Source organism: Callospermophilus lateralis, chromosome 10 (genome assembly GCF_048772815.1).
Source record: "Callospermophilus lateralis isolate mCalLat2 chromosome 10, mCalLat2.hap1, whole genome shotgun sequence".
NCBI classification, from domain to species: domain Eukaryota; kingdom Metazoa; phylum Chordata; class Mammalia; order Rodentia; family Sciuridae; genus Callospermophilus; species Callospermophilus lateralis.
Genome location: NC_135314.1, coordinates 127,013,761 through 127,039,440, shown reverse-complemented (window position 1 = coordinate 127,039,440; position 25,680 = coordinate 127,013,761). Strand labels below are relative to the sequence as shown.

At 35.7% G+C, this 25,680-nt stretch overlaps 1 protein-coding gene across 1 annotated transcript in view; it reads right to left on the bottom strand.

Moving 5' to 3' along the window:
- Positions 1-25,680, bottom strand: part of Acad11 (acyl-CoA dehydrogenase family member 11) — an 83,026-nt gene that overhangs the window by 51,099 nt on the left and 6,247 nt on the right. The window contains exons 2-9 of the mRNA XM_076866935.2: positions 19,817-19,916; positions 18,338-18,463; positions 17,182-17,343; positions 14,149-14,313; positions 7,991-8,132; positions 7,532-7,653; positions 5,767-5,873; positions 4,237-4,363 (exon numbers count right to left, since the gene is read on the bottom strand). Coding sequence (XP_076723050.1) covers positions 4,237-4,363; positions 5,767-5,873; positions 7,532-7,653; positions 7,991-8,132; positions 14,149-14,313; positions 17,182-17,343; positions 18,338-18,463; positions 19,817-19,916 — 1,051 coding nt within the window. The remainder of the gene's footprint in view (positions 1-4,236; positions 4,364-5,766; positions 5,874-7,531; positions 7,654-7,990; positions 8,133-14,148; positions 14,314-17,181; positions 17,344-18,337; positions 18,464-19,816; positions 19,917-25,680) is intronic.

The window sequence follows — 25,680 nt, the reverse complement described above, 5'->3', positions numbered from 1 at the left end:
CTCTATAATACTAAAGTTCTAAGAAATTAAATCACAGCAATACTAAAGTTCTAAAGAATTAAATTATGCCAGTGTTTACTTGCATTATTTAATACTTTATATTCTAAAGTCATTTAGGGAACTGCAAAATCTATTTGTGATTCAGAATTAAATAAAATACCTCATTGTCAGGGGGCTGCCCTGAACAGGAACTATACACACATCTTTAAGTCCTGAGTAAAGAGGTATTGGGGTATTGCCCCCCGCAATGAAAGTGGACTTTACCTCAGCTTGGATAAGAAAGGTGCAGCTCTGGAAGTGGGTGTCACCTGATGGGGCTGAATTACACCCACTTGTTTGTTGTAATTCTACCCTTCTGCCCTTTTTTGGATAGAATATTCCATGGATTAGTCCCCTCATTAATAAAACCCGGGTTCAAGGCGTGCTTCCTCTCTTTCTTGCCTGCTTTGCCTCCTTTTGAGGGAACTGGGTCAGAGGAGTCATAGAAACCAAAGAAAGGTATTTTTCTGTCTGGGTGTCTTTAAATAGTGCCAGCCTAGTTCTTCTGCAGTGACCATGACTTAGTTGTGTGTCGCAACACCTCATTACAAAAAAAAAAAGTCCTTCTCAATTCTTAAAGTATGAAAAATAATTTAATAAGCCAGGTGCTGCAGGTTCTGTAATATACCTCTGTAGCCCCAGCTACTTGAGAGGCTAAGACAAGAGGATAGCTTGACCTCAAAGTTTTGAGGCCAGCATGACAATAAAGCAAGACTCCAGCTCAAAAGGAAAAAAAAAAAAAAACCAAACTGTTGGTGAAAGACAAAAGCAAAAAATATATTTTGAACCTGGTTAATATTCTCGAAATATCAACCTTAATTTGGTACTTCTTCATCTACTAACTGAGGAATATATTAGTTCAGAATCTTAAATCTGAGCATACAAATAATTTCACAGTATATGATTTTTACTTTAAACTTAAGTCTACTAGAAAGAATCAACAGTTCCATGGTTTATGTTTTACATGCTGTTTTTAGGATTCTTTATCAATTTTAAATGGGAAGAACTGACTTTTACTATTTTCACCGATAATAGATTATGTTCTCAGTTTATGCTATTCAAAGAATATCAAAAGGTCATTGCCATAGTTTTGTGAAGCTTATTTTTTCATATCATAAAAACTTGAAAACTATGTAAAAATATAAAGTCATTGAGAGTCTTAGTAGCTAAAGGTAATGCTAAAATGTTGCTGTTTTATGACACAAACTTAACTTATAAATGTGACTGTTTTGGGTTTTGTGAAACTCAGTTATATACTACTGGATAGATTTTATATAGGATTTCTCCCCTTCCATTTTGAAAAAGCTATTTATTTTTCTCCAATATAATTTCAAATGTGTATGTCTCACCATCAGGGATTGGCATCACTGAGAATCATTCTACCAAATAAAACATTCTTACAGATGTTGGTACAAGTTTTTAAAAGAAGAAAAAGTGCACATTGTCAGTTATGGCTACATTCCAGATTTCAAAGATTTGTAAAGACAAAATGACTGTGGGTTTCCTTGCCACATAAAACATGGAAAATCTTCTCCTTAAAGATACAGGCTAGGGGCTGGGGATGTGGCTCAAGCGGTAACGCGCTCGCCTGGCATGCGCAGGGCACTGGGTTTGATCCTCAGCACCACATAAAAATAAAGATGTTGTGTCCACTGAAAACTGAAAAATAAATACTAAAAAATTCTCTCTCTCTCTTTTTTTAAAAAAGCTGCCTTTTTAAAGAACTTATACAACATCTTATTTTATTGCAGATTCTTTGCAATATTTTAACTGCTTCATGATAATAATGTTAGTGGAGTATCACTGACTCTTCAGTGCTGCAGTGTCCACTGAATCCCTATTCACATTTATAAGTGAAAGAGACAACTCACAGACTGCATTTTAGGGTGAGCAGATAGGAATGAGGGAGGCTGACAGGCACACTAGAGTCTCTACTCAAGGCCTGCCTGCCCCACTAAAAGCAACAAAAGCAAAACAGAAAACCAGTACATGGAGGGCCCTGCTTAATCCACTAATCCTCAGTTAAAAACCTGACAAGCATCTGCTAATTTCTTCAATCAATCATCGCTCTTTCTCTTCCCCTTGTCATTCTTGCTCTCCTTAGCCATTCACAGAGAATTCCATTTCGGATAAATGGTTACCACCTGTGCTATAACCATCTCTTATTTCCAAATTCTTTTGAGATGTGACTCATACTGTAATGATTTCTTCTTGGCTATGATCTACTCTGCTTTCCAAATATAATGTTCATTCTCTTCAAAACCTTTAGGCATCCTGCTTTCATGCTTTTATCAATATATTCCATTTTCTAGGAAAAAAAAGTTTTTTTATTCTAGGGATTAAATCCAGGGGCACTTTACCACTGAGCTACATCCCCAGCCCTTCTTATTTTTTATTTTGAGAGGGTCTCAGTAGTTTAAAGTCTAGTTGCTGAGATTGGCCTCAAACTTGCCAACATTCTGCCTCAGCCTCCAAAACTGCTGGGATTACAGGTATGTACCACCGTGTATGGCTTCCAAAAACTTCTTATTATTGTTAATTCAATAGTCTTCTGATTACAGGAAGGGAAGAAAATGTTAAATGCAGACCGCCATCTGAAAAGAAAAGTGTTGTATTTTCTTTTTAAAAACCAAAAGTTCAGAACTTTAAAACTCATAATTGGGGCTGGGGATGTAGCTCAAGTGGTAGCGCGCTCGCTTGGCATGCGTGCGGCCCGGGTTTGATCCTCAGCACCACATACAAACAAAGATGTTGTGTCTGCTGAAAACTAAAAAATAAATATTAAAAAATTCTCTCTCTCTCTCTCTCAAAAAAAACCCTCATAATTGAACAAATACTAACTAAAGCAGAATATATTCAGTGATAATCTTAATCTTTGGACATGAGAAATGACTATTTTTAGAAAGAAATTTCCTCATATTTAAGTATTTTTAAATAAACTATATCTCACTCTATGAGAAATGTTCATCTCAAGCTAGATATTTACTTTAAAATATGATATATATATAATTCAAACAGCACTACTGACTGCCCTACAAACACATACCAGCTCTGAACATTTTTGTTGAAAGAATGTTGGTCTTTTTTGTCCCTATTTGATTTGCCAGTCTAGCTCTAGACCTCTCAGAATCACAGGCAAGTAGAATAGGAATTTACCATATATCTGGTAAGACCTATTCACACTGTAGATGAGGAGACTGAGGCCACACAAGACCAACTAACACAACACCACCTAACCGTGGAAGGGAGGGATTAGAATCAAGCACTTACATTCCTACACCAGGGTTCTACCCACACACACATCCCGATCTTCTTCCATAATTTCATAAGAGGTTTTATCTTTTTTCACAGCTCTTGTCAACTCTTATTTAATGTCTGTCTTTCTTGCAAAAGTATTTAAGTGCCATAGGAGCATAAGCCCTATATTGTTCTTTATAACTTGTTGTTAGGTACCCAATCATTATTTGTTAACTGAATGAGTGAAAGCATCATACCGCCTCCCTATTTACTCTCCATGAACTTAGTGTAACTTAACATCTTCACAGAGTAGCATATCGAGGGAGAGACCGGGTAATACCTGTGAACAGCTTGAAATGATAGGTGAAATTTTCTGGGCATTACCCTCTTGTGAAGTCTGCAGTTCTCATTAAATTCTTAAAGAGAGTCATGTTTTGTTTTGTTTTGTTTTTTTAAAAAGCTGAATGTTACTGCTGTGGGAAAAGGTTCCCAAAGGAGAGTTTTACTCCAAATATTTAGGCTCCCAACTGCTAATTCCGTGTGACTTACTTTCTATTCTACAGACTTAGCTGTACAGCCCTCTGGCATGTGTGTTTGTGAGACAGTGAGTGTGAGATATACTGGGAACTGAACCTAAAGGGTCTCTATTATTAAGCCACACTCTGGTCCTTTTTATTTTATTTTGAACAGGGTCTGCTAAATTGCCCAGGCTGGCCTTGAACTTGCCGTGCTCCTGCCTCAAACAATAGAGTCCCTGGGATTACAGACATGCACTACCATACCCTGCTTCTCCCACTGTCATATTTTAGAAGCTTGGAATTTCTTAGGTTCTGTGTAAGACGAGGAGGGGAATCTGGGTAAGAATTGACTGCAAATAAAATAACACCATGGTTCTCCTACAAGCAGAAATAACAAAAGTATTCAATAGTCTTTTAGCACATAACATTGTTTATAAAATACCTTTTCAGCTGGAAGAATGTGTTTTTTCATGAAATGCTTCACCTCCATAAGAACTTCCTGGCCTTTCTTAGTCTGTAGGAACAACTGTCCTGTAGTATCAACCTGTGACAACACATTACTGAAAGTTCTTGACCAGAAAAGAAAAGAAAAAAAAAGTTATCAATATGTTCAAAATCAAAATTATCTATTTCTGAAGAAGATAATGTAAAGTCTGCCTTCCAGCTCCCCCTAATATCCCTCAAAGAGAGTTGCCATACTTTAATTTTTGTTGTCTTTCGTATTATGGAGTAAATATAGAATCACCTTATCTTGAACATTAAACTTTAATGCTTAAAGCACTATTTGGGAAAAAATATAAGCCTAGCATGACCTCAATCAATGCTAGTTTTGAATCTTTGTTGAAATCATCTGTCAAAGTCACTAAAAAGAAGGAAACTGAACACAAATTTAATACTTATACTAAAAGAAACACAAATATGACTTCAAGGTTATTCTAAAGAAGACCTTTAAAGGTAACACAAAGAACAACAGTTGGTTATCATGTTGTTACAGATCACAAGTATCCATCTATATGATGAAATGTGGAAAACCAACTATTGTAATGCTATTCTGCAGGTATTTGTGGCTTAGGCAACAATTTCCAGGGACAACATTATACACGTATTCAGTAACAGGAGTATAACTAGAACAGGGTGTTAGATGCCTCAAAAAGCGCTCTAATGATGGAGACATGGATTTCAAATACACTTATGAAGGGGAGTTGCATGGAAGATGGAAGGAGACCCTCGTTGTTATACAGAATACATGTATGATGTTGTGAGGAGAAAAAGAAAAAAAAAGTGTGTCATATTAGATTGGATAGAGAGAAGTGATGGGAGGGGGAGGGGGGATAGGAAGGGCAGCAGAATAGGATATTATGATTGCTGTATGTATATAGGGGACTGTATGACCAATGTGATTCTGCAATCTGTACAATCAGAAAAATGAGAAATTATACCCCAATTGATTCAAATGCATGAATTGCCAAGATCATTGTAATGTCATGTGCAGCTAATAAAAAACTACACTTATGAAGTGTATGAATAAAATACTGTGGGAGAAAGTAATAAATAAGCTTATATACTACATAATTTTAAAGAGGTATATTTAAAATATTAGAAGGAACTATTAGTCAAATATTAGAAGGAAACATTTGAGTTGTACCTTTATCTTTAAAAGGTTATACATTCAAATTGATAAAAAATATGGTAATTTTTTAAATCATAAATATGGGAATTTTCTTTTCATTTTGGGTCAATTTATTTTTATGCATATAAGAGATTTTACCAAAATACTATCATAAGTAGCAACAGAAATCTTGGCACCCTCAACAAAAATAATGCCTATCTCATTAAGTTCATAACCTTCACATACCTAATTATTTCTTAATGAATGAATAGACTGTTTTTCCTCCCTACCCTCTGTGAACTTATTCAAACAGACCTAATTAAGGCTCTAATTTGAGTTACTGAAGGACTCTGTTTTCCTTACCTTTTTGAGAGTTGTAATCCAGTTTCTGCCAGAGGCTGCACAATATTGGCAAACAGAAAGCTATCCTCAGATGAATTATTTCCCAAAAGATATCTACTATATACTCCCTATAAATAAATTAACATAGGGCAATTAAAATTTATTGAAAACTGTCCTTCAGCTATCCAATCAGTCTTTCCAAAATTTCTCAGGTATGTAGGGAATTAAATTCAAAATACAAAGATGTAAATTAGTCTACCAATGCCATAAATTCACATGTAGGAGTAATAATTATACCCCACTAAATTAAAAGGTCATACTGGTATCATGTAGTTAAACACTCTCATCCAGGGGAAATTGTAACTGATAATCAAAACAAACTTGAAAAGGATCCTAGCAATTACCAAAGACATCAAACCTGCAATTAACATCTCTAACAAACACTACCTTTTCTTCACAGTGAGGGTAAATCTAAAGAAATCAAAATCTGTAAAGGCAAAGAGAAGGCAATGAGATGACCTCTAATATTTAATCTCATTTGTGGACCCTTAATTTAGTAATTTACTATTTACTATTACAGTAATTTACTATTACAGCTTCCTTTGAACTGTGTTAGTTGAATATTAATCAGTTTTAAAAAATAATTCTCCATTTCTGTACTTCCAATATAATAAACACCCCTTCTTAACCCTCTAAATATAAGTGACTGGATTTCATTACTATTTTCTTTATGTAATTCTTTATGCAATAAACAATGTAATGATTTTTCTATCTTTCCAATTTTACATTTCCAGTTAGAATGGAAAGTTTGTGATCACTTCTAAGGCTATTACTATGTAGTTTACAATGAATATTTTAATTTCAATTATAACTCATGTCAAATTTTTATTTGAAATGAAAATCATTTTAAATTTAAAGTCTATTTGGTATCTGATTTATAGAAACTGACAGATACTGAACACATTTCAAGAAATCCATTCATTCAACATGATCAGCTATTAGAATATAGGATGAAACGTAATATACTATTTCCTGGAGGAGATTTCAGTTGTTCATGGATAGTATAAATTCTGAGGACAAAGAAAATTAAATGTAATTTTCTTTATTCCTTCTTTTCTCATTTAAAAATTTCTGAAATCTCTTATTTACTGTTCTTTTTCTAAATCCTACTTTTGATGAAGCATCTCAATTTCTTAAAACCCTTAAAATTCAAGGTAGCTGGAAACTGGATAAGAAAAAAGAAGGCATTTGTTTATGTTAAAATTGGAGAAAACCTGAATTTATGCTCAATATCCTCTCAAAATTTATTACATTAAATATGACTGTTAGAAAATGCAAAATTTTTGTCATTTATTCACTCAAAAACATAATAAGTAGCTACCATATACAAGGTACTTGGATTCTTCCCTTGTCATCAGTTCTGGTTAGCTAATGACTTTTTAGTCTGAAGCAGGGAGCCTCAAAAGAGTGTAGCTTGTTTTTACATTGGATATTCAGGAAATGGCCAGTTTCTACCTACTTTTTGCTGTCATTATGTATTTCTCTCTCTCACCCTCCTTCTCCTACGTTTGTTATACAAAAAAGTGGCAAAACATTTTTCTACTCAAAATTTCCCTTACTAAAGGTCCTATTCTGTAGACTTACATTTTCTCCATAACTGATAGCTGGTCTTTAAGAAAAGCAAGATAGTCTAAGGATTAAAAAATATCAAATCCTGAAGACCAAAAAATACTGTTAACAGTACATTAGTAAATAATGTCGAAACATATTCAAAACAAATAATTACCTGTGCTATTCCAGCCAGTTTAAAATATGAAAATGCAAGAAAGAAATTCCAGTTAGGAAGAATAGGATTAATTCCCCTGTAGCGGCAATATATTGAAACCAGTTCTTCCATTGATGGTATTCCTGTACAAATAGTACACAATATAAACTTAAATAAAAAGAGAGGATAAATATTTCAAAATGTTACAATATGACATATACATGTAAAATAATATAATAACCATTAATCCACACATCAAAATATGCTCTAAATATTGATTCTCAAAAGAACATTATATTCAAAGGATTATATTTTATCACAAACTACTAACATAGAATACCATATTTATAAAAATTGATAAATAAAATTAATGAGAAACATTTGGAAGAAACAAAAACTAAAATTACAATATAATTAGTTATGATAATAATAAAGATAATTCTATGTTAATAGCAACTTAGACAACATTATGTTTTGTACCTATGCTTTCTTGAATTTGAGAACTTTGATGCAGCCTTGGAATGGTCCTTGGCCAAAAGTAGAACAGAGAAAGATAAGCTAAATCTGACAGAGGATGACCAGTGGTTGAAAGTTCCCAATCCAAAACTGCTAAAACTCGAGTCTGTAATTAAAAAATTTAAAAAAAGGTCTTTTAACATATTAAAATTCAAAACAATGAAAATAAGAAAATAGATGAAATAGAATATACTTAAAATCATGTTTTCCATCAAAAGCCAATATAGAGCTATAGTTTGCCAGTTTTTACCCCCAGTGGCACATCTATCCCATTTATGAAGTAATGAAATGAATTAGCCTTCATTAGGTAGAGCCAAGTCCTCTGGTTTCATTACTGACCTTCAGTCCTTCTGCATTTTACTTTACTTATTTTACTAATAAGCAACACAAAAGCAGATGAAACTTCTCAACCAGGAGTAGTTGTGATAGAGAAGAAATTCCAATAGTTAATTGTATTTCAAGAAATCATGTATAATTAAGCATTTGCTCTGGTGATTAAATCTAGCTGCATAACAAATCTTACACCAGTATGGCAATAATACTTTTTACAGAGGATCATTTCATGTTGTAGATATAAAACCACAATTTCTATAAAAGATGCTTTTTATGAATACAAAATCTACTATTATACAACATAATAAAAAGATCATTATGTAATTTGGAGCCTATAGAACAGAAAGGTTTTTTTATTCTATTATGTAACATGTATGAAGGGAAAATGTCTTTTAAGAACACAGAACAATGTAAATACAAGGGAAAAAAGCAACTTATAGATTAATATGTGTAATATGGTTCTATTTTTGTTTAAAGAAAAAAAGTTACAATGATATGCACCAACTGATTGCAAGGGACGGAGGCAGGAGGGAAGAGGTACAGGGAGGCATAGCAATGTCTGGGCAATGTAAGCTACTAGGCTTCACAGCTCTGTATAACAGTGCATGCTTGCACCCTCTCACTTCTCAGTGGCTCTGGGGGAAACTGTGGGCTTTGCATCAGATCTATTTTCAAATCCTAGTTCCATCATTCACTAACTGGTCAAGTTAACCTTTCAGACCTCAGTTTTCTCTCAGCTATAAAATCTACCTCTTACATGAGGTTAGTATAAAGAGGCACTAGATAAGGGCAGGTAGCATATCTGTTCTGTTTCCCCGTTCCTAACAAAGTACATATGTACCTGGCCCTCATAGGTGGGCTACAAGTATTTATTCAATGAATAAGTACAGAGTCTGACATATGGCAGGCAATCAAAAATTTGTAGTTATTACTACAGGAAACATTGATTATTCCCTTCTCCATGACTACTAGATTTTATAATTTTTTTTATTGTTGTGATTATATTGTATTATAAGAGGTTCATTTCATGTTACTATTCTACCTAGTAATTTATAAGTAATTTTATCTGTATTAAAATGATTTGGATTCCAGAGAGATTAACTAAAGCGATTTCTACAGACCAAAAGGAAGCTGACTTGGCTCAAATCCATAACAGCTGATATCCTTACATCTGCAACAGTGATTCTCCCACACCTGAAGGCTAATGAATAATGAACACCATTAAGGCCTATTTCAAATGTAAGAAACCTTGGGGCTTACTTGTGGGAATACCTTCAGACTCATATGCAAGTTACAGGAAGAAGGATGGGATATCATAAGAAGAGTCAAACCCAGGTGGTAACCAGGATGCCTTTTTCAACATCTATTTTATTATTGCCTTTTCCCACATCATGAAGTTTTATTTTATTTTTTGAGCTCATACAGACCTAGGTTAATGTTTTTCTGATCAGTTCTATTTTTTGACTGTGGAGTTTTTAAACATTGCAATGGAGATTTCACCTGTGAAAAGCTACAAGGCCTTTACTATTATGTTATGTGTTGTATGTATTGTGTTATGTGTGCACACTTCTGTTTTGTGTTGTATGAATGTATGTTCGTATGTTCATATATCATATATGAGGAGCGCTCATGAAAAAATGGATTCAAATATTTTTTTTATTCATGTGATTTAAATGGTTTAATTTAAATTGGGTAAACAGCTGTTGAGGATTGTTTTAATATGTGAACAAAAAAGGAGGTTAACAGATCTGTTTGTTTACTTTTACCTTTACTTTTCATTATATTTAATAATTCTGTACAGGATAATGTAAATTGTTTAGAAAATTGCTTTCTTTTAGTGCCTGCTGGAATGTTACATAATTTTTCTTAGCCATCATTGCCAGAATTCCTATCTTCATCCCAGTGCCGGTGAAGACAAAGATAAAACCAAACTACAGCTTCTGCAATAGCTATCACAGCAAACTGTATAAACTGATGCATCAATGAATAATAACTCAGCAAGTGATGCTCAATCAAGGAGTCGATTAAGGAAATGGATATATTAATAGATTCCTCTGCTTTGAACTGTTTGCAGAACTTGCCTGGACTATGCATCACTTGCATGCATTGTGAACTATCTGTTGGTGCAGCGAATTGTGGTAGTGCTGGGGTATCTTTACTGATGGTGTCATCGGTGGTACAATTTTTTCAAAAAGAGCCATCATATGGCTTGAAGCCATGGCATTTTGCATCCTCCTCCCTTCTGCTTGTGATGGTCTAAAATTTGGGGGGCAACAGAGGTGAGGCAAAGAACCTCACCCCCACCATTGGCACCAAGGCCAAATTTGGGGGCCAACAGAGGTGAGACAAAGAACCTCACCCCGCCAATGGTGCAAAGGCCTATCCACAAGTATGGCTATATGCTGGACCGGTAACCAATGACAATGGTACCAACCTAAGACATTAGGCTGACACCTTGAGGTCAGCTCATCCGATGATGGGTAAGAACCATATGTAGTATTGGACAACCTAAGACAGGCACGGTCCCTAAGCCACATGCTTGTTGTTTAATTAAACAGAAGTGGGGAGATGTTGAGAGTCACAGTTTAGTCGGAATGATGCCTGGCATTTTGCTAGAGGGAATGGTTGAAAGGTGACCATGCTCTGGGAATAGGGCGGCTCTGGGATTAGGGCAGATCCTGCTGCCTCAGGGCACCCACTACTTTGGAATTCCCGTTGAGTTCTTAGTGGGGGTTCCATGAGAATTGTCAGGCGGAGCCTGGTGGAGGGAGTGCATGTAGAGTGCCGATGAGAGTTCGGGAATAAAGGGTTGCTGTTTGAACCTACAAGGCTTTGTGGCGGCTCGGTTATTTGGTGTCCAGCCAAACTGTGGCAAGTATGTAATAAGTTTCATTATCTCTGTACAATTTCACTACAAGCAAAACCTGCCACAGCCTGGCTGGCTGGGCAAAATAGCCGGGGGGAGTGACAAGCAACTTGTGAAGGTTGATACAGCGGGAGCCGCTTTATTGTAGGAGAGTAGAGGTATATATACCCTTAACTGATTATACACAGCTTGTTTCAATTAACATCATCCAGATACAGCAATACTCATCATCTTAACAATCATACACAGCTTAACTCAGTTATCATGTAGATACAGCAATTAGCCAATAAGGAATCTCTATCATCTTAATGGCTCCCTGGCATTACCTCATCTTAATAATTACACACAGCTTAACTTAATTAACATCATCTTAATGGCTCACTGGCGTTACTTCTCAAACCACTCCTCCTAGCATACTGCCAGGCGCCATCTTGACCTGTTTGTGGCTCTCAGCAAAAAACAATTCTTTCAACATAGATTCATTCAGAATCATGTGAGCACCTGCTCTATAAATATAAAAAGACCTGTAGGTATATTCATATTCTCTCTCTCTCTCTCTCTCACTCACTCACTCACTCACTCACTCTCTCTTCATCTATTATGTAGATTCCAGAGACAAAGATAAGAAAAAATAAAGACATAATCCTTAACCTGAATAGAAAAAAAAAGCTTTCTATCATATTTCTGTACATATATATAGGGGAGCACATGCATATACATATCTGTCATGTAATCCAGAGGATGATTTTGCAATTTGTGATCTTATGGGGAAAAAAAAGTCTAATTCTCTACCGTGAAAATTTTAAAAAGAAGGAGAAAGATAAACTATTAACTGAAATGACATTTTAAATTTTTAAAGCTCTTAGTGTTAGTCCATAGTGAGTATCTTTTCTTCTTCAATTATTCTCATAGTTTGCCTTGTGTGATGTGTAGGCACATAGGTATATATTGTTCTTTTGCTAATTCCTGGGTATCTTTTCTCTACATCTCTATTTTGAGCTCATTAGGAGCTACATTTGCTTTCCATCCCATGTTTCAGAGCACACAGTTAGTAATGAATAAATGCTAATTGACTTGGATTCATGGATTATATCCATGAAGAGTTAGCTACAATAGTTATTGGAGGCAGAAGCTGGTGACTTAACTAGTAATTCTGAGATTTCTGAATATAAAGTAGAAGATATTTTCCTAACTACTAAAAAATTAAAAGGTGATAATATATATATATTAACAAATTAGAATTGCAGCTAAATAACTAAAATCTATGTCTTTATTGGTTGTTTCTTTTTAAGAAGAAATGTCTCTCCCAGCAATTGGATACCTTGCTTATCTGAAAATAGATGATACCTGTTCAGCTACTTTAATCCCATAAAAGATGGATTTAAAATGTGAGATTAAATATAAAAGGAAAAAACAACTGGATATTTATAATGGTTTACCATTATGTTCAGCATATTAAAATTAATCTTTAAATATCTTAGTAAAGAACATATAATCTTTTGGGAGACCTAGGTTTGTATTTTTCCTTTCTTAAGTACAGAATAGAAAACAACTATAGTTACATAACATATTAAGGGCTCTATTAAGAATAGTCAAAGATAAGCTCCAAGATATTAATGAATTAAGTAATATTGACCAAGACAAGGCAGATCCTGATGTTTTAACGAGTAAGATTTTGTAATTTTTCAGGTTATAAATTGGCACTATTTAATTTTCCTAATATTAAAATAGATAGCTTAGAATCTGGAATTCATCAATGCTATTAAACAAAAGTTTATGCACACACACTTGAAGCGGTCCCCTACTTATGATTGTTAGAGTTAGAATTTTCTGTCTTTATGAAATGGTGCAATGACCATATGAATTTCGATCTTTTTCTGGGCTAGCGATGTGAAGGATAGTACCCTTTTATGGTTCTATGGTTCTAGACAGTGGCAGTGAACCACAGCTCTCCATCAGCCATGTCATCATAAAGGTAAACAACCAATACTTCCGAGCATACTATGTAGGTAGGTCATGACATTCAGTAGGTTAGGCATATTAAACACATATTCAATTTTAGATATTTTCAAATTACAATTAGTTTATCAGAATCTAATCCCATTACAAATTGAGAAGCATCTGTATATAATTATATATACATAATTCTAATATCCAGACTGACTTTCCTATGAAAAATTTCCTGTCCTGCTGGTAAATATGCTCACATATCCTTATAAGGATACTTTGAATAATGAAAACTATGCAATGCAACTTATGTATTTTTTCCCTGTACTCTTTTTGTAAGGAAGGAATATAAAACCCCAAAGTGTAGCATATAAGTTTACAGCAGCTTTTCCTGTTCTAAAAAAAATTTTGCATTGTGAGAAAATTAATGGACCCAGAAAATAAGAAGCAGGATTCGGGGAACTGTAAATCTTTGATGTTTGTACCCTTTACAAAGCGTACACTGTGTACATTTACACAGGGCAAGGTTACATTAATCTCATGCAATTCTCTGAGGCCTCAAAAGAGGCTTCTGGAATTCTGCCTTCTCTGAGCTTATAATAAACAAATTAAAAATTCTTAATAGCATAGGAAAAAAGAATCCAAAGAAATGTAATGAACCAGAAGAAAGAGCAAGAACATGGATAAGCCAAATATTTTAAATAATAAATGAAAAATGTCTTTGGAAACAGTGATGTACATATAAAAATTCCAAATCCTTTTAAAATAGTAAATTAGATACCATTTAAGATTAGAACCAGCCTTAAAGGTAGGCATCTACCTGTGCTAGAAATAATTTTTTCAAGTTTTAAGTGTGTATACATCCTGAGTTGTAGGGAAGGAGGGGAAAGCAGGGCTCCATGGGGATGTCCAGGGGGTATCTACTTGCTTTTCAATTGAGACCTACTTTAGTTATTATAAATATGGCTTACAATACCTCCTTAGGGTGGAAAATGATGTTATCTAGCTTGAAATCTCCATGAATCAAATTGCTCTCATTGTCATTATCTGGCAGGTTTTTCATTAGCCACTCAGACAGCTGTTTCATGGCAGGGATGTCCTGATGAGCTGCAGCTTGATACTGCGATGTCCAGGTTGAAACCTAAAGATATAAATATGAAAAATGATAGAGCTGAAAGTGGAATGGAAGGTTGAGCCATTCTAAAATTAAAACAAATTCATTTATCTCAAATTTTATTTTACTCTGAAAAGCTTGAGATAATGCCTATAAATGAAAAATCACATAAGTTAAAACATTCATATCAGCCTCAAATTTTAAACACTTAGGTATCACCTATCTTGCTTCATTTTACTTTCCTAGCATTTTGTTAAAGACAAAAACAAAACAAAACAAAACAAAACCCTGGCCTAGCTGGGCTTGGTGGCTCATGCCTGTAATCACAGTGGCTTGAGAGGCTGAGGCAGGAGGATTGCAAGTTCAAAGCCAGCCTCAGCAAAAGTGAGGCACTACTCTACCCAGTGAGATCTTGTCTCTAAAAAAATACAAAACATAGTCCTCCAACAAGTGGGACTATATTAAGTATCTGCATTTATCTTTCCATTTCCAAGTATAAGGTCCTTGCTTAGCATCTGGAAGGCTCAGTGGTTGAGTGCCCCTGAGTTCAAACCTCAGTACCAAAAAAAAAAACAACAACAACAAAAAAAACTGGCCTACGCATCATAGGTGTGATATAGTCTTTATCCAGGAACAACTTCGTGGAAAAAAAAGAATGTACACAAATACACATACAAATAAATAGGCATAGACCATTTCTTAAAAGGGCACAAGAAATAAGTAGCCCCTGAAAAAGGAAATATGGAGGCTAGAAGAAAAATGGAGATTTTGACTTTCAATTTTAATTGCCTTTCTTTAACTCCCAGAGTCTTCTAAATATACTTCAGGTATGAATAGTGCAAATACTTTCTATCATTCTTAGAATTAAAAACAAATCCACTTTTTCAGACTCCTCCAACAAGTGGGACTATATTATGTATCTGCATTTATCTTTCCATTTCCAAGTAGTCCTTGCTTAGCATCTAGAAGGCCATCTTAAGTGAAAGCCACCATTTTAAGGAAAAAGTTTCACTTTCCCACCCAAGGGCGTTTCTGAGAAAGGCTCACCACTCCTTTACACTAACCAAACTCCTCTGATTCCTGAGCTTCCCCCATAAAAGTCCCCAGAACTCAAGCCTGTTTGCCTCTCTCTCTCCTATAGAGAAGATGCCTTTATTTGTCAGCTTTGACAAATAAACTCTTGTGTGTATCTCTGCCTGGTCTCCGTCTTTTATTTCTTACTTACCCATCTGTGGTTCCTTGCTTTCCCTTCACCAAGTGTATCTCTGCTCAATTTAATGCAATAGAACAGAGATCTTTATCTTTAGAGTTTTACAAATCCAGGTTTAAATTATGTTCATGCCGCTTACTTGTGTATTACTTTGTCAGTGTAAGCCTTAGTTTCCTCATTTGCAAAATGGGAGTGAAAATACCTATGTCTTAGGGTTGTCACAAAGATAAGAAAGAGAAGGTCAATAGCTCATCTGGCACAGGACCTGACACAGACTAAATACTCTCCAAAACCTAGTTCTCCCTCTCTTCAGTTTTCTCCCACCCAAATTGACATGTTAACAAAGGGAAACAGCCTCCTATATATCTGGTCTTGCTTTCCCTTGATTGAAAGACTCACTATGTCCCCTATCACTCCAAATTTCGTCTTAAAAAACTTACTGCAAGATATCTTTCCCAGAAAGTTTTTCCCATCTAAGCAATCTCAGTGCTCTGAATGACAGTGATCTTGTGATAAGCACCAAACAATTTACTACTAGATTATACACTCTTTTATATAATTTTCTAGTTTCATGTATTTGAGATGTACAGGTTCATGTACAGTTCTCTCAAAAATGACAAGTTTCTTTAGAAGAACTTATTTCTCTTGTTATTTTTCACAATACTCAGAATTAAACACACAGTAAAGCTTAACAAATGCCTGCTGGCACAACTTAGAAAGGGAAAACTGGTTTCCCAGTGTGGTGGTGCACACTTGATCCTGTAATGGGTAAACTAACCGAAGCCTGGATGCAAAATAAAACCAAGAACACTGTTCTGAGAATTAGTGCCTGGGAAAGGGAGAGTTCTCCCCTTTCTAGCCAGCTCCTCTTCTGGGAACTTGATTAGCACTGTGCCCTCCTACTTTTTGGATTATAAATGACTTCTGCTAGAATATAACTACTTTCCTTTGAAATGTAAAGTTCCTGTACCAGTGGAGGCACTGGGCCCAAGGCCTCATAAAAGGAGCCAGTTCTTCCCCTTATCATTCTCTGCTTTGTAAACAAGCTTAAAATCTTGTATACAACTATGTATTGTTTGAACTAGAAAATTTATGACACTACATAGCCTATAAATGTTGTGACAAACTGGTAATGCATGCTGAGAATTTGGAGTTTGATCTTCTCTGGGCCTGTTGGTTTAAAATAAAGTTTGAGCTCTCCCACTCTTTTAGGGTGCCATTTGCCATTTCTTGCCTGATTCCCACAATAATCCCAGTGATTCAGGAGACAAGACAGAATGATTGCAAGTTCAAGGTCAGCCGGAAGAACTAAGCAAGACCTGTCTTCAAATAAAAATGTTAAAAAGTGGGCTGGGAATTATTAGCTCAGTGATAGAGTGCTTTTGTAGCCTGAGCAAAGCCTTGGGTACAATCCCCAGAGAGAAAGAGAGTAAGGGGGTAGGGGGTAGGGAGAGAGAGGCTGAGAGGGAGAGGGAGGGAGGAGGGACTAGGCAGAAAATATATTGGTAAGTTAAAAGAAGAATCTGAAAACGGTAGCCTAAAAATAAGTCAATCTAAAGAATTATGTAAAAATAACAAATAGCAAAGTTTCAGAAAACCATATATGATTGGTTTTTATTTTAACAAATGAACAATATTTATTTCGAGGAACTTTAAAAAGTAGGCTTTTTATACTGACACATTACCTGTCTTTTGCAGTACCCAGCACCTGGACCATATCCCTCCAATTGCATTGTCTGTAAATTCAAAGAATGCAGTCGAGCCAGTGTCTCTATCATGGCCACATATATGGCTGAGCGTTCTGCTGGGCTAACTCCGGGAAGCGTGAAGTCACGAAAGATTCGGCCCTATGGATGTGATTATAATGGGTAATTTAAATGCTTGAAACCAAAACTAATACTTTGTAGAATATGTCAGAAATACATTCATTTGTGAAACATTTACTATTGTAATAGTGGTCCACTTCCAACTTATTTTTAAAATGGACATGTTTCTTTCTCTTCCTCTTGCCCACTCCCTAATCTCAGGGGAAACAGTATTACCTTTCTTCCCCATTTCAGGAAGATTCATCTGTCCTAGAGTACACATCCATTTTAGGAATGAAGTAATCCAGACTTGGGGGTGGCACCAGAAGATCTCAGAAATGACTATCTCCCAAATTAACAAGTGAATTACAACTCCAACAGAGAACACAGGGAAAGTAGCTTTGAATCACCTCCTTAAAAGACCCCTGTTCCTGCTGATGGGCAGAATCACAGCTTCTGGAACAGGGGTCTCCTGTATTTTTCCTTTGCTAGCAAAGTAATAAACCTTCTTTTTTCTTTTTCTCAAAAATCACATCCTTGTTATTGAATTGGCATCAGGGACAAGGACTGAGCTTTTGGCAACAATATAAGAGTATACATTCAGAGGGAAAATATGAAGATGTGCTAAGATGAACACAAAAGTCAAACTACTCCCAACTTGAATTTTACCAGAAACAAACTAAAAAATAATTTGAATTTATGGTTTGATCTTTTCTTTGGGAAAAGTGCTATCCCCCCATACCTTACAGGACAATTTGCCATTTATAGATAGCTCTTTTCTGACACCTAGAGGAAGACTTAAAAATAAGTCAATATTCTCTAATTATTAAATTAGTTCTTAGTCTATTTCATCTCTCCCTCATTGTATATGCTTAAATTAAAACAAAAATTTAAGCCTTTACAAAGCAAACTGATTAACTGATTAACAGTTGAATAAACTGTCATTTATAAATATCATAATAAAATTTCATCTAATAAATCATACTTAACTTCAAAATTAAAAATAAGAACAAATGAAATAAGATTATTAACTTACCTGCACATGTTCCATCACATAAAATTCTGTTCCAATGACAGAAGTATCATTGCAGTACAGTAAAACCTTGGGAACAGGGAAGCCAACGGAAAACAAGGCTTTCTGGACTTTATATTCTCTATCAATCTAAATAGCATGATAGATTATTAAAAATTAGAAACATAGAAATTTAATAACTACTTGTAAGATAACCTTAAGGTAAGAAATCAATTATAAAACAGTGTCAACAAATAATATAGAGGATAACAGTAATAATTTACTTAACAGTAGTCTTAATATAATCATTATAATTATAAACTAAATCAGCTCTAAAAAATTATAACTTAATTAGGATAAAAGGATGGGCACAGGGTCTAATCCTGGGTCTGTTATTGTGAAGGCAATAGTTTTTCACAGGTTATATCATAAAATATTCCTTTGTTCTCAGCAGTTCCCTGCTCATTGGCTTTCTCATTCTTTCATATCTCCCAAGGTAGCTTAGGCGAATGTCCCTTCTAGTGTGCAACCATAGTCTTCTAGTGTGAAGGGACCAAGAAAGTTATAATCTGCAGTTTTTCATTACCCAGCTCACAGTGGTCTTTACCCAGTGAGCTAAGCCTGGGAAGCACCTATTAAACAAGATGATATTAACATCCTAAATATGCATAGTGTTTTCACTCTTCTCCAGTATTGTGATTTATGTCCTGGCTTATTTTCTAAATATCCATAGACAATATGTGTTTATGCAAAAAGGAAAACTTAGTTTTAAAAAAATTGATTGAACATAATATTTGTACATATTTCTGAGATATAATGTGATGACTCGATTCACATATACATTGAAATGATCAACTCAAGGTAATTAGAAAAACTTAGTTTTTAACAAAAATCTTTTATAATTCTCACTACTAAGTCTAATATTTAGGGAATACATTAAAATTCTATTCAACTCTTCTTTTTTTGTTTTTAGTTGTTGATGGACCTTTATTTAACTTATTTATTTATATGTGGTTCTAAGAATCAAACCCGCATGCTAGGTGCACTCTAATACTGAGCCACAACCCCAGCCCTCAAGTCTTTTTATCACCAAAAGATTAAAGCCTTGTAGCAAGTATACTAAAATAATTCAGCAAATAGATAGTGTTATTAGATATAATATTTAAGTATATAACAAAAACAAAACATCTAAAAAATGAGCAATACTGAAAATATTCATGGGCTCATTATATTTCTTGCCAAGTATACAGGGAGGAACCAAATCCCACAAGATGATTGTTTATCAAGATGAATGGCCTGAGATAGTCTTATATTTCAATCCCAAATTCTTTTCTAAAACAAAAAGGGATAAAATTCAAGTAAAATTTAATTAGAAATAAATTCATTTTTCTATTACTTATTAGCCAGAAGATAACTTTTAAAAAGCAATTTAGATTATATTTGTGTGTATAAAATACATTTACTTGTCACCAAAAAATATACCATTACATTTATGTGCCATACCTTATGTGCTTTAGGAAGAAGTGAACCTGGTGGCTTTTTCCTGAGTACATATGCTTGAAAGCCCTTCTTGAGATGAAAGGTTGGATTGGACTGCCCTGATCTAGATAAAAGCAAAGAAAAGGTGAGTTACAGGAAATGTTTTCCTTCTTCAAATCCTGCGGAAATGTCAGAAGAGACAGGGAATGAAAAGGAATCCACCTGAATGTTGGAAAGGCAACAAGAGTGCTATCAGCATTTCACAGTATGTAATATACTAGTAGCTGAGAATCTATGACCCACACTAGTAGAAGAGTGGACCTCACCACCTGACTACAAATCATGTTCTGTCAGAAGTAACCCATGGCAATGTATAGATCTAAGTAAATAAAGGCTGGGAGAAGAAATTTCAGGTAATCAGTCAGAAAAGCACTAAAGGATGCTGGAACAGCTGGGTTAGTACCCTTTATTTGCCCTTGGAGAGAGAACCCCATATGTCACTAAGGCTAGCAATTAAATTCAGCTCTCTACAAAAGGAGAGATAAGTGAGATCCCAGAGTGAGCAGCATCTGGGCCAGGAAAGTACAAAAGTACCGCTGGTAACTAATGGACACCAGTGTACTGGCTTTCCTCTCCAGGTGTACAATAATTCTCACATTTACTAAGGATATACACTCCAATTAACAAAACTATCCAATCTACACCTTCATTTATAACATGAGCAGTTAAGCATCTCCTAACTTTTGAAGAAGTTAATAGTATAAAAGAGAGATCCTGAACCAAACAAGCAAAGGAATAAATCCCAGAGGCATTAGGTAATATGAGAAATGAGGGAAAAAATCTGAAATTTCTCCCTAGGACTCCACCCTCCATCAGGAAAGAACAACAGTGAGCCCAGACTGAATGCAGCAGCAGCTCCATCTCCTATAAGCCAGAAACATTGTTCCCAGACTCATATTAAAGAGCAATGATCGTGGCACCATCTAATTCTATGATTATACTAGTGGCTGCTAATAGATGGGGGAGGAGGGATTAGAAGGCATGAGGTTTCTTTCTGAGGTGACACAAAAATGTTCTAGATTAGTTAATGGTGATTGTGAATATACTGAATCATATACTTAAAATTTGTTAAAACTGTGAACTTTATATTATATGAATTTTATCCCCAAAACATCAATTAAAAAACTGAAAACTTTTCTTCTGAGGAAATACTTACTGTGGTTGTAACAAAGGCAAAAAAAAAAAATGAAGAAGCTCACCTGCACTAGAGGATTATCACTGACACTGTCAAGAGAGCATGGGCTAAGTTTAACAACTGCAACCATCAGGCCTTCAGAGAATCTGGATCAGAGGTTAGCCTCAATGTAAGAATGATCATCACTGAGCCAATGTTTAAGATTTAGATAAGATATCTATGCTAAAAGAAACACGTTGATCTACAACCTATAAGCACTTTTGGCTTGTCCAATTTCTATTAACAAAAATGCAATCATTACATTTACATGTGTAGCTAGAGACCTCACTGGGTTGGAGAAGATTTTGACTAGATATTAAACTAGATTCAAAAGCTCAGAAATTACTGTAGGACTTCTTCAATAGAAGAGCTGGAAAAAAGAAAGAACCAACCCTATAAGTGTGAGTTATGTTTGCAGCTACCTAGGTGGCCATCTTTTCCCATTAAATCTTATCCCTTGTCCAGAAATAAATTTGAAAATATTCAGGATTTGCAGTTTCTCTGTGTTACTCCTTGTCCATTGGCATGGAAACCACTGTTGAGCCATGATATTCTGAACAAGTACAATATGGCTGTTCACATCAAGCAGCCTCAGACCTTCACCATCTACTCTCCACAATCAATTGGTTTGTTCAGTTTTATGTGATTGAGCAATGATAAAAAATAAGAACCAACTTTGCAAACTTGAACTCTTAGGCTTCCTCCTGTATCCTCTGGATTTCCATGGATTCCAGTAACTTGATACAGTTGCCAACAGCATCTGAGACATGTTTGCTGAAGATAAAAGATCAGGGAAACATGAAGATAAAAAGACTATTGACATAGTGTTTGAGAATGGACAACATTAAGTATATATGGTCATTAAGGCTTAAAAGTAAAAAATGTGAATATGAGAAACAAAGAGTCAAAATATTCACCAAGAAGTTGCTCAGATCTTAGATATTTAATAGGCCCCAGTGGAAGATGAATTCAAACAGAAGATTCTTGACAAGTGCAATGGAATTATCAAATGGCTAGACAAGAATCAGATTACTGAGTAGAAAGAATTTAACATCAGCAGAAAGATCTGGAGAAGGTCCCAAACCCCACCAACTCCCAGATCACTCCCCTTCACTTCTGGAGGATTTTAGCTTGATTCACAATTACTATCATAAATAATACTTGATCAATGATTTCAAAGTTCACACAGAAGGATCTAATAACAACATGTGACGCACATGGTGTCAAGGAAAATATCAAGCCTTAATGACCATATATACCATATATGTCTCAGTGACCAGAGAGCAGGCACCATGCTAGGTGCTCTAAGAGCAATTTCCCTGGGAGTAGTTGCTTATTCTTCCAGAGGTGCTTCTTTTGGAACCATGATTGCAGATACAAATTAAGCCAACCAAATCACAATGAAGTTTGAACACAGTCTTGACATTTGAAGAACACTGATTTGTAAATAGTTATTTTGATGGCATTTAAAAATCATATTTAAGGTATTATGTAACATTTCCTTAGACATTTTGAATAAATATACACCATGAAAAAAATTACAGTTGCATTTTATCCTTGTGGTAAATAAAAGGAAAGTGCGATTCATGTTGGAGAACAAAATATTTTTAAATTGGCATCATAAAAACAAAAAAGTAAACCCAGAGCACTTAGCTTTAGACTGCTACTCCCAAGCTCCAACAACCTACGGAGATAGTCATGGAGCACTATGAAAAACAGGACCCCCTAGGATTAAGAGATAAACACCTGTTTGGGGAAATAAGAGCCAAGCTAGCTCTGTCTTATGGGGTTAACAGTCATACCAGAAAATTCGGAATTAAAAGTGCATCCATCTTCAAGGCTATGGGAGTGAGATAACACACCAGGAGATGGGAGGCTGAGGAGTTAGTTCAGCCTTCTGAGATTATGTGGTCAGCAGAAATGTCAAGAAACTGGAGCCAAAGCAAAATCACTGGAAACAGTTCACTGAAACAGTTCAATAGTTGGCTTCATTCTGAAAATGCTGTCAGACTTTCCCAGATGATAAGGGGCAAACCAGGGTAAAGGACAAATGCATGCACATGTGGATATCAGTCACTAAAGTAACTCACAGGAAACCTTCAACTCATTAGCATAGTAAAACAGAACCCCCAGGTGGAGACCTAAGGAGACATGATGTATGAAGAGTACGGGTGCAACTAAAATCCCAACACTACATGTGATGACGTCAAGAGATCAGGTTCCTGCCTACTATGTAGATGCCATAAATGCTTACATATTCCTTTGTCCTTTGTTTGAGCCAGCTTGACATTGTTGGTCAGTGCTGTCTCCCTTCTGTCTTGAGCAGAAGCCCCTAATAAAATCTTGCCTGTGCTTAAATTCTTCTGGGTCCAGTTTTCATTTCAACCAGTTCTGGACACAAGAACCTGGGTGTAGTAATACTACCCTATCCCATTTCTTAACATAGTGCCATGGCATTGAGACCACCATGGTGGTCTTCCTTCCTGTTCTTATTCTGCAGACTTCCCAGGGGCAGATTATTTTTCCACATCAGTCATCCCCTGGGTCTGGAGATGTAGTCTGCATCCTTCTTCATTATCATTCCAGACTCTTTCCTCTCTCCAGTTTCATGTCATGAAATTACGCTCCCACATTGAGCACTAGGACTCTGAAAAGGGGCGAGTCTCCCTACTTCACCCCTTCTCAGCAGGAAGCAGCCAGACTTGGTATTGACACCCCAATTCATTATCCTCTTTCAGAGTCTGGAATGAAGTATATGGAAAACAACAACCCCCAAGGAGAAAGGAGGACAATGGGCTCTGGACTCTGGACTTTCATCCTTTCCAAGCAACAAATGGGTTTTGAACTTTTGCAATTGTTTTCCTGATTTAGGCTTTTAACTTGCGCAACTGTTCCCTCTGACTGCCCAAATGATGCACTCTGCAAATGATTCAAACCTCACTTGTTATGATCCAAATCTCAGTTAAACCCTATCAAAATCAGACCCCTAATGTAATCAATTGCCATTTTCTCTTCTGAAAATGTGCCATTCTGCAGCTTAATAAAGAAAGTTTGCTGATCCATTGAGGTCTGTTCCTTGTTTCGGTTATTTTTGCTTTTACTATCTACCCTTCTTTATTTTATTGTAGCCATCTACCAACTCCCAGATCACTCCCTTTCACTTCTGGAGGATTTTAGCTTGATTCACAATTACTATCATAAATAATACTTGATCAATGATTTCAAAGTTCACAGAGAAGGATCTAATAACAACATGTGACGCACATGGTGTCAAGGAAAATATCAATGGAGGAGGAAAATTCAAGGGACTGACAGATTTTGAGTATTATATTGGACATCTCTTGAAACACTGCATAATTCTACTTTGTAAGCAGTTCTCTGATCTATTTTTCTACTCACTTTGGCTAGTACCTCAATCCATTGATCCTACTTCTTTTCACTCACCTCCCCCCACCACATCCTTCCTTAACTAGCCTACATTTAATGGTAAATTACATAACCATTACCTTGATGCACCTTCAATACACTTGCCCTTTTCTTACTTCATGGTATTTGCTTATAAAAATCCCCATCCTAATTAAATCCAATTATTTGCTTATACTTATATAATTGAAAGTAGCTAGAGAAAGAAACATATGGTCATAATTATTGATTTAGGCTAAGCTTGTGAGAAGCAGACCCTGAGTAAAAACATGTGTGGCCAAATGACTTAAGGAAGGGCTTGATAAACTAATAAAGAATTGGGAGAAACTGGTCAAGGAAGGGAAGAAAGACAAGCCAGGGTATGGTCTAAGACAAAGTTCCTAAGAGGGTAGCTTCAGCCTTAACTCCTGGGAGTGTAGGCAGGTATTGGGGCAAGGGGAGAACTCTACAGTGTCTAATACCCTGAGAGCTGTCTTACCTTTGAAGCAAAGATGATGGAGATTTCAGACTCCTGAATCACTTGTGGTTAAGGGCCATCTTAGGCATTATAACATTCAGGACAAAGGAGGCTCAGATAGCAGAAGGACAGTTCTCCAAAAAAAGAGCCACAGCTGCTAGCTATTAAAAACCCAACAAAGCTGGTGTATACAGAAACAATAATAAAGAGTACCTGGGCAAAACAATAATTTCTACCAAAATAACTACTTGTCCTCCAAATTCATCACCATGAACCTCAAGGTTACCCTAATTGGCAATCATTTTTCCTTAGCTCATTTATTCTCCTATGCTCTTGAATTTCATAATTTCCTCTTCCTCAAACCTCTAGCCCCTTCTCTTCCATCTTTACTCTCAGCTAATTACCTAGGTGCCTAATTCAGTGAGAAACAACAATTGGATCAGAATTTCCACAAATTTACCCTTCTATACCTACTGCATACAATTATCCACACTCATATTATTGTCATCTCTCCAGAGTCTATAGAAGAATGTTCACACATATGCCTAAGGATAGCCCCACCTTTTATGAATTGGACTATTCTGGTCTTCATGGTCCTTGTTCCAGATATCCCTCTTGCACAATTACAAATCTCTGCCATCAGCACACAAACATGCTGTGTGTGTGTGTTTTAAAAAGACTTTTCTTAAACCCCACTTCTCCCTCCACTTAAAACATTTCTATTCCCCTTTGTGGAAATGCTCCCTGCTCCGATTTTCTTTCTTTTGTTCTTTC